Source organism: Nymphaea colorata, chromosome 1 (genome assembly GCF_008831285.2).
Source record: "Nymphaea colorata isolate Beijing-Zhang1983 chromosome 1, ASM883128v2, whole genome shotgun sequence".
NCBI classification, from domain to species: domain Eukaryota; kingdom Viridiplantae; phylum Streptophyta; class Magnoliopsida; order Nymphaeales; family Nymphaeaceae; genus Nymphaea; species Nymphaea colorata.
In genome coordinates this window covers 39,862,420-39,880,525 of record NC_045138.2, presented here as the reverse complement: position 1 = coordinate 39,880,525, position 18,106 = coordinate 39,862,420, and the positions used below count along the sequence as shown (strand labels likewise).

The window sequence follows — 18,106 nt, the reverse complement described above, 5'->3', positions numbered from 1 at the left end:
TTTTGTGGGGCGGGCTAGTCCGAGACCCGAACACCAACGGACCCTTTTGGGGGGCCAGGCGGATCAGAAGACATCCCTGGGCTCTGTCAGTCTTCCCTTGTACCTTCGCGTTCAAATTTTCAAAAGAATATTTTACGTAAAAGATGTTACTCCCGCTGGGAAATATGCAAAAAACTCCCCAAACTTTTACAATTTTCATTTAAACTGCCAGATTCCTGCAACCTCCTCCCGTCCTAACACGGGATCCATGTTCCACCGTTTCCAAAAGAGGTATTGTCATCTTTTTGAAAATTTATTCTTGGAATTTTCATTTTTCTTCTTTTAGGACAGAGTCAATAATTCTCATTTTCTTGCCGTCGAAGGTAAATTTTGGAACTCTGCTTTACTATCTCCCTGAGGCGTATTTTCGTCTTTTTACAAGAACTTATTTACATTGAGGGTAATTTTGTAATTTTGTCCCCGAACACAAGGTCCCGTTTACCTCGCGTTTTTAGTGCCGCTTTCGGTTTCCAAAGGTGAGTGAAATTCACGTTAACAAAAGTTCGAACACGACGACAGTTTCACCATTACTGTACGATAAGGGGGTTTTTTTTATAAATGATGAGGATAACGGTCGTCTGTAAAAAATTCAAGACAGAAGAACAGTGGATTAAAAATTAAAAAATTCACACGTCTACCGAACACACTGTTCTCTGTTTGAAAAAGATAAAAAACAACTAACAAGGCAGCCAGGATGAAATAGTGGTGGTTTATTGATTTATATTGTACGCTTTCGGAGGTCCTCCTTGGTCTAGCAGATTTCTTTTATTATTTGTAAGTTATTTCTTCACTGTTTCATTCTTTTGTTGCATTCAAAACAACCATGATGTCGTTGCTGCAACTAATGAATAAATGGTTGTGATTTTACTAAATTTACTTTCTCCACCAAACAAACGGCATGTGTTCTTGCTTCATGCTTTAATGGTTGATTTTAGTTATCCACCAAACAAACGGGAAGTCTGCGTATTTTTTTTGTGTATGAAGGATATAAATTTCAAAGCAATTGGACGCGGGATAGTTGGTAAACAGCAAAAATTCAAAAATCTATAGTTTAAAGGATCATAAATCATCGTTAAAGACACCAACAATCATGGTTGCACCATAAACTGTCACTAATGCCAATATAGTGACTTTTTTTTTATGACAAATCTATTTGTTGGTAGATATTGCTAAGGTTAAACACACTCTCAAAAATAATTATGCCAATATCGACGCTTCTTCTTATGTTGAGATCCCGCGGTTGATCTTCAAATTGAGGTTCACAAGATAACTTGAAATGAACCAGAGGGAATCCCACTGCCCGAGTGAGAAGTCGAAGCCTCCCACCTTCCCTTACCTCGCCATCCAAAGCTACATCAAAACTTAGATGCCTCACCGAACCCATTATGAGAAAGCTTAAATTATTGGTTGAATTATATGACTCAGGTCACTGCTTTATGGCTAATTAAAATTTTGTTAATTATATGCTTGGTGCCCTGTAAAACAAAAAAACAGAAAAGAAAAAAGATTCTGGCTCCCCCTTGCCCACATGAATCAAATTTTAGAGACATAATTGGATCTGAAAACGGAGATAAAAGGAAAAGACCCGCACCAATATAATGGCACCAAAGCTTTGCAATTACATTTTGAAATTCATATTTTGAAAATTTTAGCTGTATGAATGCGATTTTCATAGTTCAAAACTGAATTCGAGCTCCCAAGTACTTTGTTTGCCAAAAATGCTTCCTAGCTGCGCTACCATCAAAGTGTCATATCATGATATTAGCAATGTTCCCTGAATTTGGAGTGCAATAGAAGCATCATACACAAGGTCTCCTGTAAAGGTTATCTCCCCACACCGGAAGGTGGGTCGGCCTGAACCTTTCAAATTAAAGTTGGTCAATAAAACGTCTGTTTTTGCACCAAATCCAAAGAAAGGAAAAAGAAAAAGCATAATTTGGTGCGCGTGGATCAACAAAGGACGTCTCATATTCATAGCCATAAAAACGAAAATGGGACAAATTATTTTGAAGAGCATCGCGGGTAAAGAAAACTAAGTTCAGGAGAAAAAGTCCCAGCTTCCAGCTAATTAGACGTTGAATGCATCAAGTTTTTCAATCAAATTTCAGCATGAGTCGGCGGCAAATAGATTTGATTATATGGTCGATTCAAAAGTGTCGCATCACATGTTGATTTGTAGTTCCCAGTAAGCGGGAGGATTAATCCCATCGCCTTGGTAATACCCAAAGGGACAGTGAAACACGTGTGTAAAAGCAAGTTGATGCATGCAAGAGTAGAGCGATGATTTTTTTCTGGGGCAGGCCAAACGGTCCAACGAACTGCAATAAAATGGGCTGAGTTTTGTGGGTTCGATCCAAGTATGACGAAACTGAACCCAAATCTAAACAATACATCGACACAACAACAACAACAAAAAATCAATTTTTTTCATTGTAATTTTTTTTAGTTATTCTTAATATATCTAAATACTTCTTAATAGTTTTAGCCGATTCACAACCTATTCATCGAATCGGCAGCAACTCGGCCAAATTGGGTTTACAAGCCACGGTTTCACCGGCGAGACTAGGGGCGAGAGAAACTTCACCTTGGATATTTTCTCCAAAGGTACCAAACGTTTCCTAAGATCATTATCGAGATAGGCGTCGATTGAACAATATGGCAGTTTGACCTGATCATTACCACTGGTTTATGGTTCATTAGGGTTTAACAATTGACATCGTTCATGACAAATGCCTTGTGATCCTTTCCATATGTTACCAATCAACTGTACATAAAAAGCTGGTTGAATCATGTTGTGTGTTGCCTCCATAAGAGGCGATGCATTGTTGGTTGGTGGCAGAAGCCACCATTAATGAGCGAAGGGTGTTTGCTACGAGCACCTCCTGGTCCTTGTTTTCTGGCCCTTGAGCAATCAATTCTTCCATTTGTTTGTTCCCTCTTGCCTCTCTAGCATTTAAGGGGGATGAAAACTACCACCTCAATCTTGCCTTCTTTGCTTGCCATGAACGGCAAAATATGTCACTGCCACTCACGCAATCTATTTCTGTGTTTTGCTGCTATGAGGTAGAAACATCACTGCTGAGGTTGAATTGTTTCACAGAAAGTGATGAAGACGAAGGTTGTTTGAGCATGTTAAATTGGCAAAAACTGTTCTGCTTTTGTTCTTAATTTTTATACTTGTTGAAGAAAAGATAAAACTTATTTTGATTTGGATTTCTAGCCCGACTGATCAACCTTTTAGTTTGGATCTTGATGGGAAAGCATGTCACATCGGATCCATCAATGTAAAATTTGAAGTAATCAAGCAGCACATTAATGGGTTGGCCCTTTCGAGGTGGGTGCATGCAACCCATGTAACTTCTCTTCGGGAGAGCGTAGATGTGATATGTCTCTCTTCTTGATCTTCTTCCCTCACATTCAGGGTTCTTTTTCCTTTGTACAATAAACCTAACCAAACCCAGCATAAGGAATGAGATATTGAGATTGGTTCTACTCAGAGCAATGCACCTCCTGAAACACCAACTTAGTCTGCCTGGTTTCCCTCGTCGACAAGAAATTAATGGCACCCAATATATTTGGTGGCTGGAATAAACAATATATGTGGTAAGAACAGTCTCTCTCTCTATATATATATATATAGTTTCATTAGAAGATCAACTGGACAGCAAGGTTTTAATGGCCACAGCTCACTGATATTGCTATGACAGTGTTGTCAACTCACAGGCTGAAAAGGAACCCATCTGTAATGGATTTGTCTCCTCTTGTTTTGGATTAAGGAACAATAGGAAATACATTTTTGTGGGGACTGTGGTGTAACCGCTGAAAATGGACATAACATAAGATCATTTTTTGCCTCCATGTGCGTCGCTATGAATGCATAATGCCTCGCATAATAAAAACTATTACTATGATCTTCATTCCACATAAATATGATGGCAATGCTTTGGTAAATGCATGCGTAGTTGCATAATGAACGCCTTTTGACATTAACATGCCCCACTTCGGGACCAGATGCTGTTGAAAAATAATCCTTGACTGAACAAGATCTGGATAATCCAGATTGAACGTAGTCCGATCTACCAGGAACGAATTTGATCAACAATGCTTTAAGATCCAAGTTTGTGATCAAATCTACAATTGACAGGTCGATCTGAGTACCAACTGTATCTGGTCCATGTCTATTAATCCTACCCACATTCAACTTGGTCTGCGGCAACTGCAACTCATTTATTGTTCTAATGGAAATCCATGGCAAAGGAAATTAGCATATATACCACCTACATTCATGGGCGCATACATCTAAATAGGTGATATTGATCATACAAAATTTTTGTCTCTCTTATTGTTTGATGAAAGTGATCTGACTCCTGAGATGTCCCGACCATGTGAACATCAAAATCACGGACCATCAAGCTATTTCGCTCCATTAACGTCCTCAAAAAGTTCCACTAGGAGAGTCGCTACTTATGAAATAGACACAAATATATCATTCTTGGTATATCATATCAGGCATGTATTGGTTTCTAGCATGATCGGACTCAGCTGAAAGCTACAACCGGAAGAAAAATATATACGTAAGAGGGTTCTAAGTTTTGTAAACTCCTCAAATAATGTGTTCAAACTCGTTCCTCACTATATGACTTTCTTTTAACTTCTATCAGACTAAGCTTTAAGAGAGAGTGACTCAGTTACGTGCACTTACGAGAGGAGGAGGGAGGGTTCATGTAACCCTTCTTCCTGTGGGCCTTTGTGTTCTTACCAATGGGTTGCATTAAAAACCAAAACGTCGATGCCTTTTCAAAATTTGGCCTGAATTGAATTGAAGCTGGTTATACATGTTTCTTTTGTGTATTATATTTCAAGTATTATTTTAATAATGATAAAAAATTGTCCATGATTAATGCAAAAAAAAATATATATAGAGAAAAAAAAAAGAAAACTGTAAAAAGAAGATTTTGGATTCGATGTCATTCATATATGCATATCTTAAAAAATTTCATTTCTTATATATAAAAATTTTGAAAAATAATATTTCAACCTTAACCAAAAACTTTAATTCAGGCCATCTCATAAAAAATTTCTGGCTTGTCTTAAAAATCGAGCACCATGAATTGCCGTTCAACCCCTTGTGCATTTTAATTCAAGGAGTTCCGAAGATAAAATTAACAAGAGCGTTGACGAGATTCCGATCCCGGATTTCTGCAGCCATTCATCGTCAAGTAACAACGAGATACAGAGGGAAAAATGAAGAGAAGAAGAGCTTTACTTGGGGAGGTCACAAGTCACAACCAAGTGGTTGGCATCTATATTTGAGATACTCATGATCAGGTCTGCCATTCTTGAGGCAATCAAACGCGGGGACTAAAAACAAACACTTTGAAGAATCATGGAGAGGGCATGAATCGTCCAGGACCGAACTTCCCGAGAAAATGTTACGGCTTGCCGCTTGATCCATCTCTGTTAAACTTTGCGGGAAGATCGGATGACACTACAACAAATCGGAGCAACGTCGACAGAGTTGAGGACGTTGGCAGCTTGAAGGAAAAATCGAGACGACCTGGTCCGTTGGCATTTACCCATCTTTTTAAGTTTGCCCATCGACGGTTTGTTAAAATCATGTTCCTCCCTCTCTCCCTCTCAACGCAGTGGCACATGCCTCCTCAGATTAGGAGCAGAGCATATGCCAGCCCATCTCCATGGTCTACAGGTACTCTGTTTCTCTCTATCTCTCTTTGTCTCTCTCCCTCCTTCCCTCTCACCCCCTGTTGACGCCTTTGTTCTGCTCTGTCAGATGAGAAAATAAGGGCGTCTGGAAGAAGATTGTGGCTGCAAAGGATTCTTTTTTTTTTTTTCCTTGATTCACTGCCGTGTTGCATCCCCTTATTCATCGGCTACCTTTTGAGTGACCTCCCCCTTCTCTACTTTCTCATTGTTCTGCTTTTACTTAGTCCCCATTAGGGAATTAAGTCTCTCTCTCTCTCTCTCTCTCTCTCTCTCTCTCTCTCTCTCTCTCTCTCTCTGTGTGTGTGTGTGTGTGTGTGTGTGTCTCTCTCTCTCTCTGTGATTGCCTCATATGTGTATGAACAAAGTTGCAACCTGACTCCAAGTTTGTCTTGAAGGTGCTGTTAATGTTTGCAGTGATTTCATTTTTCGGTCTGCACATTTAAAGGTTCACATGCTGCTTTGAAAGTGTTGAAGTGAGGAGTCGAACGAGTCCATTGGAGAGTGAAGGGTAGGGGACAACCAGTATTGGAGATTAAAGGCACTTATATTTATTTTCAGTCAGTTTTATTCATAAGGAAAATAAGGCTTTTTTTTACAAAAAAAATATTGAGTTTCTGTTGTGCGTTGTGGTTATATAAACTTTACATATAATAGACAAGGTTCATTTATACGTGTCAATAAATTTATAATCTCTCTCTCTCTCACTCTCATATATATATATATATATAAAGAGAGAGAGAGAGAGAGAGAGAGAGAGATAGAAAATGCAGATTATCCTGAAATTCTAACTTTTATGTATGTTGGTAATTCGTAAATTGTTGTGTTTGTGTAATTCGTATATTTCTAATGATTGGGCATCGACAACCAGGTAGGAAATATTTGAATTGTTGGGAGTTACACGAATTCCCAACGGCTTTGACCATTGGGAAGTGTCAAAGAATTTCTAACATTCATGCAACGGTCTTAGCGATAGGGAAATCTTTTCCCCACGTAACTTTAACCAACGGCCCAAAGCCGTTGGAATATCAATTTCCAACTGCCTATGGGGGTCTTTGCCAACGGCTAAAGCCGTCGGCAAAAAAACAATAGAGCAAAATCATGCTGCTGTAGTCATTGGAACGGAGCAAAGTTTCCAGGAAACCCATCTTCCCACCGGCATTCATGTCGGAGGTTGAGAGGCCAAGACCGAGGAGGGTTTCAGTTTCTTTCTGACAGCAAATTTGGTGAGAAATGGCGCATTCAAGTGCAGAAGATTGCATCCTAAACTTTGGCTTGAGACAAATTGCCTTGCTTCGTTTATATGCTTCCTTTCAAAAGCTTGTCCAAGATAGGACGTTGATGGCGCTCGATGATATTATGGGATCTTGCACGCATGTAAATCCGAGTCCAAATCTTAACTCGACTGACAAATGGTAATTCCAACGCATGTGAAGCTGCATTTCTAGCTGCTTGGATTTAAGACTCTATTTTTAACTGATCCGAGCTTATTTTTAGTACAACCGCATTTAGAATTGAAGTGATCGGATCACAACTTAGACCGGTCTGCCGTTCAACTTCAACCCCTTCACACACCAGAGGGGCCAAGAGCTTAGCTGAATAGACCATGGTTTTAGGCAATTCCTGTTTTGCAAGTAATCGGATCGATTGTCCCATCGCCCATGGGTGGGTGATATGGGGGATGAGCCATGTAGATCAGACTCCAGTTAGTCTGAATTCGAGGTAAAAATGCTGATCCTGGTGCATGTATGTGAACAAGATGAGAGGTGGATATGTGCACGGAGGTGCACCATGCTGGGGACCCAGTGTCATGTGTGGATGGTGCACAATACATATTTGAATGAATTTGATTCATTAAAAACTGCCCTTAGCATTGAAAATCTAGATTCTAGTGGCCTTAGCCAGGAAGCAATACACGCTTCTAGTGGTGATAATTTAGTGATGTGGAAGTTTCTCTTTAAGAATTTTCTGACATACTTGGACCGTCGATCATAACCATGCATCGGCAGTGGTATATATTATCATTGTTAATCACGAAACAAAATGAATGAAAGAAGTTGAACATCCTTCTCCTCGCAGTACTCTACCTCAGCAATAAAGGATAAAGAGAACCTGAACATGAGGGAGAGTGATAACAATGCCATCATCTCACGCATTTTCTATACTTAGTGAAGTTCAATTGATCATTAGGAAGAAAACAGGGAAGCATATAGGAGCTGGTTCCAAACATCAGGAACGCCGGCCACGCAGTAGTGAGAACAGTCGACGGCTCCTGTAGCGCGGTCCTTGTTGTAGATAGAAGGGTGGCCGTCTTTCCGGAGCTGAGTTAGGGTCGTTATGTCCAGGAGAGACACCGGCCTAGTCATGCCGGCGAGGACGCGGTCCAGCACCAGCTGGAAGGCAGGGCGCCCAGCCGGATAGGTTGAACCTTCCACTGGCTGGGTTTCACCTTCGCACCCGTGCCTGCCTGTGCCGTTCCATTCTGCAGCGCTACACAAACCAACAGAGCACATCCACCTGGTCAGCTTCCTGGTATTTGTAAACAACACGCACATGCACATGCACACAACTAGATATTGTGTGCGCATACACATGCTCGCGAAAGTAGGTATTGAATACGTAACTACAGACAAGACCATATATCCAATGTCCTCATATTTCTAGCAACATTCACAAATCAATAAATGAAGAAACAATTGTATTCTTTGTTGAGTACAGATCTGATTTTACTGGCCCAAGCAAAATGAAAATTGTTGGGCCTCGACTTTTATAAGATCTTGATCTCTTCTCATCCTCCTTTTTAAGTATGTGTAATCTATATATCCCCAGCTAGATTTGTGAAAACAGCAAATAAAGTATTAAGAGCGCTTGGTGAAAAACACGCTAAGATTTTATGAATATGCTGTAGAATTGGAGTAGATTCATAAAACACATATGAGGAATCTAACCCAACTTTTAAGGCAGCACATTGATGAAACATTCACATGATATTCCTAATGCCAATTAACAGCCCCTTCGTATACTGGATGAAGATCATATATTAAATATCATGTAGAATTGTTGGAGAAATTTAATCTAGTGTGTGATTGTCGAGTGTGCACGTGAACTGAGCATGTGCAGGGGCAAACCATGGGAAGACCCTTAAAAAAACGTTTAAGGTCAGAGCCAGGTGTGGACATGGTCAATTGCCCACACACTTCCATAAAAAAATTGCTCACTATCATTTGATACTTCCTGTTAATTTTTCTCATTTAAATATTAGTGCCCTTTAAAATTTTATAACTAGTTACACTAGAATTGTCTGCTTCACCCACCTTTGGTTGAGTCATTTCAGGCCCTCTCAATCACCCTATTTTTAAAGAGTCGATCCGTCATGCCACCACCAAATAAAATTTTTGAAAAGTTTTAACAGGCTCCGATTCCTGCTTGTTTAAAACTTATAGAACGCCAAACTAAAAGTTTCAGAAAATTAATATTAAAATTTAAGTTTTCAGAAGAGACGGCGGATGCCATGGCCCCTGCCGGCCCCCCCTTTTCGCTCCCCCGACCGGCTTACAAGGGTGATTGGCAATTGGATCGCCGAGTTCACCCTCGCCCGGAAGATCTCTTTATATGCTACAGCGGCCCATTGATCGACGCACCTCACTTTCGAGGGCCCGCGTCGTACTGGATTGCCGGAACCTGTGTTCCGGCCAGCCGAACATATAAACTGGTTCTCTAAAACACCACGAAAGAGAGGAAGAAAAAGGCGGTGGCTTCTTACTTGAGATGGTGAGCAGGCATGCCTTGGAAAAACACCTTCGTCGTCTCCGGATCTACGTCCGACTCTACCCACTCTGCCCATGTCTTCAGTGCAATCTCGTAGGCAACCGATCGGTTCATATCTCTGAATAACCGACCCCCCACCTCCATGTAGTCCCATCTGAACAATTAGACGACGCCAAAGCTTAGGAAACTTGCTCGAGTTAATTGAAGGTTCATGAAAAATTACATTATATAAATCCATGTGCACGTAAAAACCTTGAGCCCGCAACTGGTTCCAAATTTCTGGCGTGGTGAATTTTAACTTACCTCTTAGTTCATTACTTGTGTTCAAGTCGAAAAACTACAACTAAATATAATTGATGAAAGGTTACCACTCTTGATTGTATAACTAAGTTTCTTCAAGTTCTCTCACACGAAGCGTTAGAAGAAGTGTGACTGATGCAGTTCCAGTTAAGAGAGAGAGGGAATGAGACATGACCCTTGTTCACTTGGGGTTCTGTGCGCTTCCCACCAACGCTGTGAATCAAAGACCAAAATGTCGATGCCTTTCCAGGATTGGCCGTGTTGACTAATGGAGTCTAGTTTCAGGATTCTTCCGTCGCTCTCTGCTACGATGTCCACCAGATAGGCAGCCCAATAGAACATCAATGAGAAATCATAATCCTGAAAAATTATTCAACTTCCTCATCAGCTCCTCTTTCATACAAGTACATGGCAAACTCACTAATACCTTTTCTTAGTGGCAAATCCCAGATTCAGTATTTTTCTCATGGAAAGATATATACTTGCATTCTTTTTCTCAAATCACATATTAAGAATAGCCTGCTATGACTTGATGCCCAACTCGGTGTGACAAAATAATGGGATCAAATTTGCTTTTCTCCTGCCTTGAATTCATCGACTTACCAGGAATGTCAACTTTGCCATTGGATTTCCTCGTACAAACTGGGTCCTGGGACTTGGCACCCCTGCTGTGAGCATGCACATGAGTGATGTCCATTGGTTGTGCCCAAGAGAGTCGCCAACGAACATCATCTTCTTTCCTCTCAACTGCGAGAGAAATTTTGTCGCATCAAATCTGCACCACAGATCACAAACACACTTCATGACCAGCACCAATTTACTATATATTATCCCCATATGCATTTTAGCTCAAACAGTTCCAAAGATGTAAGATAAAACATGTGAAGGCGGGATTCCGATCCCGGCTTTGAACTATTAAAATCAAGTAACAAAGACAAAGATCGAATAATAAAGGAAGAGAAAGAGAAGCAGAGCGTCACTTGGGGAGGTCACAGCCAAGTGGTTGCCATCTATATTTGAGATATGTATGATCAGGTCTGCCATTCTTGAGGCAATCAAACCCACGGTCTAAAAACAAACACTTTGATGAATCGTAGAGAGGGTATGAATCGTCGAAGACCCAACTTCCCTGGAAAATGTTACAGCTTGGTGCTACTGTTTGGTCCTCGTCTCTCAAACAATGTGGGGAGATCCCTAGAGATTCGCCATTGAGGAAGAGAAGGAAGAGCAAAATCATGTTGACATAGTAGGAAGAAGAGAACAAGGCTCCCAAAAAACCCATCTTTCAGCCTTAGCTTTTTCTCAGGGGTTGAGGAACGAAAAAAAGTGCAGAAGATCGTCGTCTCAATCTATCTCGTGTCAAGGATGATGCTAATGAAGGCAAGGTAGAGTGTATGCTGGACTCGAAAACAGCAACAAGTTTTAAATCTAAGGGAAACGTCCGATCTGAAATAAAGAGGTGCAGTTTATGAAAACAAAACCGATTCTTACATTCACGCTGAGTGCAAATGTCACCAGAATAAAGATAAGGAAATTTGACTACTCATATAACTGTGAGATTTAGGTCTAATACTTAACCTAAGTAAAGTACTGGAAATTCAGCCAAATTTAGGTGTTGTTTGATTCTTGTGGAGGTTATTCACCCTGCTTAATTGATAGGTGTTTCATTCCGTACCTCATCCGAAACAGTTCTAAACCTTTTTTTTAAAAAAAAAAAAGAAAAGGAGCTTTCAAAAAATGATATTTTCTTTTTGGTCAAAATTTAAAAACTTTAATTCGGCCCTCTACCTATCATATTTAAGAAGATATATATTTGGGCATGCGACACAGACCAATAGAACTTCCCATATGATCTGCTCAGTCATCCAAGAATAATCAGGCGATACAATACTAAGCCAATACACGTTTGTAGTTTTCTAAAGCTTCTCGTTTTCTAAACTAATCAAAATTAATTTTCAATGCATAAGATTGAAAGGCAAGGCAACGCAGCAATGCCAATACGGTTTTTTACATTTAACAATTCCCTTATGATGATCCTCTTTAGCGGCAACAAAACTTTTTCCAATTTTAAATTTCATTGTGGGGTCAATCAGCTCCTTGCTGTAGACCATTTTCCAGCAGTGGTTGCATTTTCCGTTTATAGAATGCAGTAAGTCTGCATCGATTTGGGGGCTTTGTTGTTGTTTCATGAATCTGCTTCAATTTAGATTCATGAAATACTAGGAAACATCTGCACTAATATGCTTTCATTGCCTAACGGCCCCTTTCAAACTTGTTTGTTCAATCCTAAGCTGCCATTTTCTCAACTATTCTTTTAATTTCTCTTCGGCAGGACATAACAGATTTGAGATAGTGGTGATAATTTATATATTTATCATACAAAAGTTTCTCTTTCTTTATCTGGATTCCATTGTGAGAGTTTGGTGAAATAGATGGACCATGCATCATTACGATGGTAGTGGTATTATCATTGTGAATCATGAAAAGGAATTAATAAAGAGAAAGAATAAGAGAAGAAGATTCAAGCAAACGTAAGCTCCCGACCTTTATTGCTATAAAAAATTTAAAGAGGATGTACAACAAAAAATTGGATCCAACAACCGGATAAACAAATTACACGCACTTAGGTAAGGGATGCACAGCAGACGTGCCAAAATAGCAACGTATGAAGCAATGGCCGATACGGCCATCATCGTTCATAGTCCAATTTCTAATGGAAAAATGGGTAATAGATTTGAACTGTGCCCATACCATTACTGTCAGATCCAATGAGCTATGATTTACCTTCGGTCATAAACCCATCTAGTGATACAAGATACCACAAATAGATTAGAAGATCCACATCAATAGATGTTTTTCCCAAATTCTTTCAGTCGTGATTTAAGCACTTGATTGTCTGGATCTTACCAATATGAATCTTTGGGTCTGCGACTGCTACTACGCTGGGTCTAAATTAATACCAACAATGATCCAAGGAAGTTGCGTGGAAAATACAGATCTTATCTTATTGGTTCCTGGATCGGTTGTATCAGTTTGTGCCTGGATCCATGAGGTTCTCATTTGGTTGGGTCTGGTGGATCAGTGTCCTTATGACGTTTTGCATCCCCAACTCGTTTGAATGTCCATCGGATATTGCCATGTTTGAGGTTGATCAATGCATGTTCAGATCATGTCAAAATTAGCCTAGATTGTGCCAAAAGAACCTTTTATGAGTGATATTCATGTAATGCTTCTTTCAGTGAAAATGTCTGATTTTTTCATTAATTTCCCAAACGAGGTTAGGATGTCAGCCTGGTGAGAGTCCTATCATCAATTCAATTTTTTGAATTGCAAATGAAGTGATACTCTAGTTGATTAATATACCCGGAGGGGTAGATAGGTGGGGGCTGGCCCATGGAACTCATTCTCTACAAGCTTAAATTAGTGGTTAAATTTGAGTTTAATTATATAGCACAACCCTATAAACCCAGGTCACTTTTCCATAGCCAAATGAAATTTTGTTAATTATATGCTTAGTGCCTATAGAAAAAAATATTTCTAGCTCCGCCTCTAAGTGCACCACGAGTCCACTTACGTCCCAAAGCAGCCCTTCCCTTTTGATAAAATACTTTTATTTTTTGTTAAACTTTCAGCTGCCTACTTGATGCCATCAAACATATAAAAGAGTCTTCTTCTTGAGAAGGCATTGAGGAGCGTTTTCTACTCAATAGGAGTTGTGAGGTTTTTCCACGTTCTAAGCCATTAAGGTGGTCTACTATTTGTTTAAACAATGGATCGTAAAAAAACGAACTGGGATTTGAGATTCCCTCGCGTCATCTCTAAGAATTCAATACCCAACTTATATGATTTCCTTGTATAATCTCGTGATAATTGCAAAATTTCAAGTTCTTGTAGAGCAGAAAAGGGAAAAAGGAAAACAAAAAGGTGCCGATTCTCTTCGTCCAGGCACCAGTGCAGTTCCACTAACCCTTGGCGTTGAGCAAATTAAATGAGTATTGGTCATCTTTGATCTCATAGTTAAGATTAGGTTGCCTAACGATTTATTCCACTGTTGTAAAAAACAGGTTTCTCACGATGATCTTTGTTTCATTAATTCGTTGATGGGACAGTTCTTAATCTCGCAAATTGATCAGGAAGAGAATAAGGAAGCATAGACGAGCTGGTTCCAAGCATCCGGAACGCCGGCCAAACAGTAGTGAGAACAGTCAACGGCACCTGCGTTACGGTCCTCGTTGTAGACGGAGGGGTGGCCATCTTTGCGGAGCTGAGTTAGGGCCGTTATGTCCAGGAGAGAAACGGCCGGCTTAGTCATGCCGGCAAGGACGCCGTCCACCACCAGCTGCAAGGGAGGGCGCCCAGCCGGATAAGTTGAACCTTCCACTGGCTGGGTTTCGCCTGCGCATGCTTTCTTACTTGTGCCGTTCCATTCTGACGGGCTACACAAACGCCGATAAATTCACTTTAATCAGTTGTTGGTTTTCATAATTAGCAAAAGGCATACAAACACGCATGCACATAGGACTCACGGGCTTCTAAAAATTCAAACTTTTACATGCAAATTTTAAATATTTTAATTTAACTTGGATATTGTATTTCATGTTATGTTAAAATTTTGAAATTACAGTTGAATCTTTATCCAACCCTACCTAATGAGTACCCGTTACGTGACACAACAAATATGCATTCTAAAAAAGAAGGGCGTTGAATATGTTAGAAATTTTAAACATTTAACATTTTGGATCCCTTTTCATCCTTCTAAAAATCTCAATTTTTTACTTTATCAGAGATATTTTGGTCACTACACATCAACAGTTTCAAGAAAAAGGCAGTGGGTCTTACTTGAAATGTGTAGCTGGGAAGCCCTGGAAAAACACCTTGGTCATTGCAGGATCTATGTTGGTCTCGATCCAGTTCGCCCATGTCTTCAGTCCAGTGGCGTATGCAAGTGATCGGTTCATGTCTCTGGACATGCGCCCCCCGACCTCTATGTAGTCCCACCTGATCAAGTCATGCCAAATCTGTAAGTTATCCAATCATATTCGCCTCAAGAACCGTATTCTTCAATCTAAATCAACACTCATCGATACCATCAAGATTGCACCCTCCTAAGTAACAATGTGGCTAATATACGGTGCGACGCCAAGAGCCGATAAAATGAAAATATTTAACAAAATTTGGGAACAAGAAGTCCCCTGACTACTAGAAAAGAGGGAGATGCCAAGAGAGCCAAAAAGAGAGAGAGAGAACCCTTGTTGCTGTGGACCTATGTGTTGCCACCAATGGCCTGAATTGAAAACCAAAACGTCGATGTCTTTCCAGCATTGGGCCTGTTGAATGGAGTCGAGCTTCAGGACTCTTCCGTTGCTGTCCAGCTTAATGTCCACCAGATATGGAGCCTTATAGAACATCAATGAAAACCCATAATCCTGCAAAATCCAACTTAATTCCTCATCATCTTTCTTTCATATGCTTAACTCGTTGGTATTTTTTCTCCTTAGTGGCAAATCTCAGATTCATTATTTTCTCAAGGGCGAAATCTCAAATTACAGATACTTTTATATTTTAAATTTATTTCAAAAAATCCCCTGATTTGCAGTGCAGTAGAAGGCCCGGAAAGAGATAACAGTAAATATGTGATCTGCAAAATCAACATTTTCCTTTTTCTTGTCTTCCGTTAGAAAGAATGAAATCTTTTGAGAGCTTCAACCAGGGATATGATCAATGGACAAGAGCTGGCCCACAACAATAAACGTTTAAATTCTTTATGGCAGCTTTTATATCAACCTTAGCATAGCATGAAATCTTACATAAACTTTACATATTCAGATGTATATTGCATTTATCAGGTTCGACCAGATTGAATTTGTGCTTTTTATTTTATATATGCAACCAAATTGATGATTTAGAGATATTTTTCACTATAATTGATTTCTTTTTGTTTTGGTTCGACCGACTTTAGTCTCCGATTGGATCGACTGAATTTTTTATAATTACTGATAGTTTCACTGCATTATTAATCGTTTTTTATGATGTCAGAAATTAAAAAAAAAATAGTAACTGCAAACCAAAAGGGCGTCATGCCTTCGCGACTAACCTTCAAAATAAAATCAATTTTATGATTCCAACTTCAATGTGTCCCAGTGACAGTTTTTTTTTTTTTTTTAAAAAAAAAAAGCCTGCAGTTTTAGAGTATGAAGCCTATGTCTTGTTTTATATACTTCTTACATTTCCAAGTATTAAATATCTAAGAACATAGATGTGACCCTTGTTAGGCTTTTTTTTACTATATGCTAATAAAAACCCATCTATACTCCTGTATCTTGTTCCAGAACAATAATAGGAAAAGAATCTGGTGCGGCAATGAAGACAGGATTATTTTCTCCAAACTACGCAGAAAATTTGATTCTTGGTAACTAATGCCGAAATCGGTGGTAGATTGGATTCTTCTTCTTCTTTTTATTCGTAGCATGCAGTTCATCTTACCAGGAATGTCAAGCTTGACATTGGTTGTCCCTTTACAAATCGCGTTCTGGAACTTGGCACCGCTGCTGTGAGCATGCACATGAGCGACGTCCATTGATTGCGCCCAAGAGAGTCACCAACGAACATCATCTTCTTCCCTCTCAACTGCGAGAGAAATTTTGTGGCATCGAATCTGCAACAGATCATAGGCAACACGAGTACCATTATCCCCATGTACACTGTTACTCAATTAGTTCTAAAGACGTAAGGTAAAACAGGTAAAGAGAAAGAGAAATAGCAAGCTGAGAGCTTTACTTGGGGAGGTCACAACCAAGTGGTTGCCATCTCTGCTTGAGATACATATGATCAGGTCTGCCATTCTTGAGGCAATCAAACTCAGGGTCCAAAAATGAACATTGTGATGAATCATAGAGAGGGTATGAATCGTCCAAGACCCAACTTCCTTGGAAAATGTTACAGCTTGCTGCTTGGTCCCTTCCTGTCGAACTTTGTGGGGAGATCTCTAAAGATGCTCCACCATTGATGAAGAAGAGGAAGAGCAAAATCATGCTGCCATGGTAGGAAGAAGGGAGGAAATCCTGCAGGAAACCCATCTTGCCGGGCCTTCTTCTCGGAGGTCGAGGAGCGAAGAAGAAGGTATTCAAATAACGTGTTTCTGCATGCCTCCAGATTCGGAGACAATCGGTGCATACGTAACAGAACAAGATTCTGATTTACTGCACCTTAAATGCCTTTAATTTGTGTATCTAAGCATTATCTCACTTGAAACGGATTGCTTCTTTTTGTTTATTTTTCCCTTTCAACACCTGAGGTGCATATATAGAAATAATTTTTTTTGTGGAACTGTGTGGGCAATTGCCCACATAAGTCCACTCATGCCTCAGTCGCTGATCTAATCCAAGTCAGGCTTATATTACATATACAAGTTCGACAGGCATGAGAATGTGTCCAGTCTCGTGATCTGAATGGGAAAGCAAGTATGATTTGGATTAGAGAACCAGTCACAAACAATCCGGTTTGCACCACTTATTCTATGAAGAACTCCATGCCTCCATACGTATCTATCTTAAAGAAGGAAATAAACTTATTGCTCCTCTCTACAAATTAGTGCCACAGATATTAGACGGCCATGGCTCGGGCCAGTGGGGAGCATGGAATTTTGAGTTGAGAGGCACTAAATGAAAAATTATTAAACCTTAAGGGGGCACCATTATATGTAACAGAGCAAATCTTTTAAGATATTCACGTATAAATATAAAGTTTTTTATGGGAAAAGCCTCCACCTGCCCATATGTGGTTCCACCACTGGCTCGGACCTTGTCTGCTAGTTTGTAATATTTGATCATTTTGTTGATGAAACGAGCCCAAGACATGACCCACACAGCATTATTGTGGTCTTATAATATATGGGGATCTACCCAAAAACTAAATCCACTAGTCAAATCTGGTAAAAAAAAATCAGCATATGAATCTTAGTTGGACTCAGACATTAAGAATGTCAATGAATCGGATTTAGATCAGATATCCAATCAAACCACTTCCAAAAAAAGTTAGATATGAGGAAAAGGTTTAACGTCCGATCAAGAAATTGGATCCGATTTGATATTTGGGTTTTGTTATAAATTCATATTCATATTTGGATTTTAGATTCAGTTTGAAATAAATGCTATAAATTCATTATTCATGCATTATGGAAGTTGGTTTTCAATTACTTCAGAATGTGGTTAGAACTTAGTTTTGCATTTAAAAGTCGGCTAGCATTCAGCTGTGAATTAGAAAGTAGGATTCAGATCGA

At 39.6% G+C, this 18,106-nt stretch overlaps 2 protein-coding genes across 2 annotated transcripts; both read right to left on the bottom strand.

Moving 5' to 3' along the window:
- Window positions 1–7,835: 7,835 nt before the first annotated feature.
- On the bottom strand, window positions 7,836–11,255 carry LOC116260302 (protein trichome birefringence-like 38). Its single transcript, XM_031638538.2, has 5 exons — window positions 10,809–11,255; window positions 10,432–10,603; window positions 10,004–10,188; window positions 9,524–9,682; window positions 7,836–8,250 (listed from the first exon to the last, which is right to left on the bottom strand). The coding sequence occupies exons 1-5, from the start codon at window positions 11,108–11,110 to the stop codon at window positions 7,947–7,949; spliced, it is 1,122 nt and encodes a 373-aa protein (XP_031494398.1). The 5' UTR covers window positions 11,111–11,255; the 3' UTR covers window positions 7,836–7,946.
- Window positions 11,256–13,785: 2,530 nt separating this feature from the next.
- Window positions 13,786–16,932, bottom strand: LOC116260313 (protein trichome birefringence-like 38). Its single transcript, XM_031638563.2, has 5 exons — window positions 16,606–16,932; window positions 16,312–16,483; window positions 15,076–15,254; window positions 14,668–14,826; window positions 13,786–14,264 (listed from the first exon to the last, which is right to left on the bottom strand). The coding sequence occupies exons 1-5, from the start codon at window positions 16,902–16,904 to the stop codon at window positions 13,958–13,960; spliced, it is 1,116 nt and encodes a 371-aa protein (XP_031494423.1). The 5' UTR covers window positions 16,905–16,932; the 3' UTR covers window positions 13,786–13,957.
- Window positions 16,933–18,106: the final 1,174 nt, after the last annotated feature.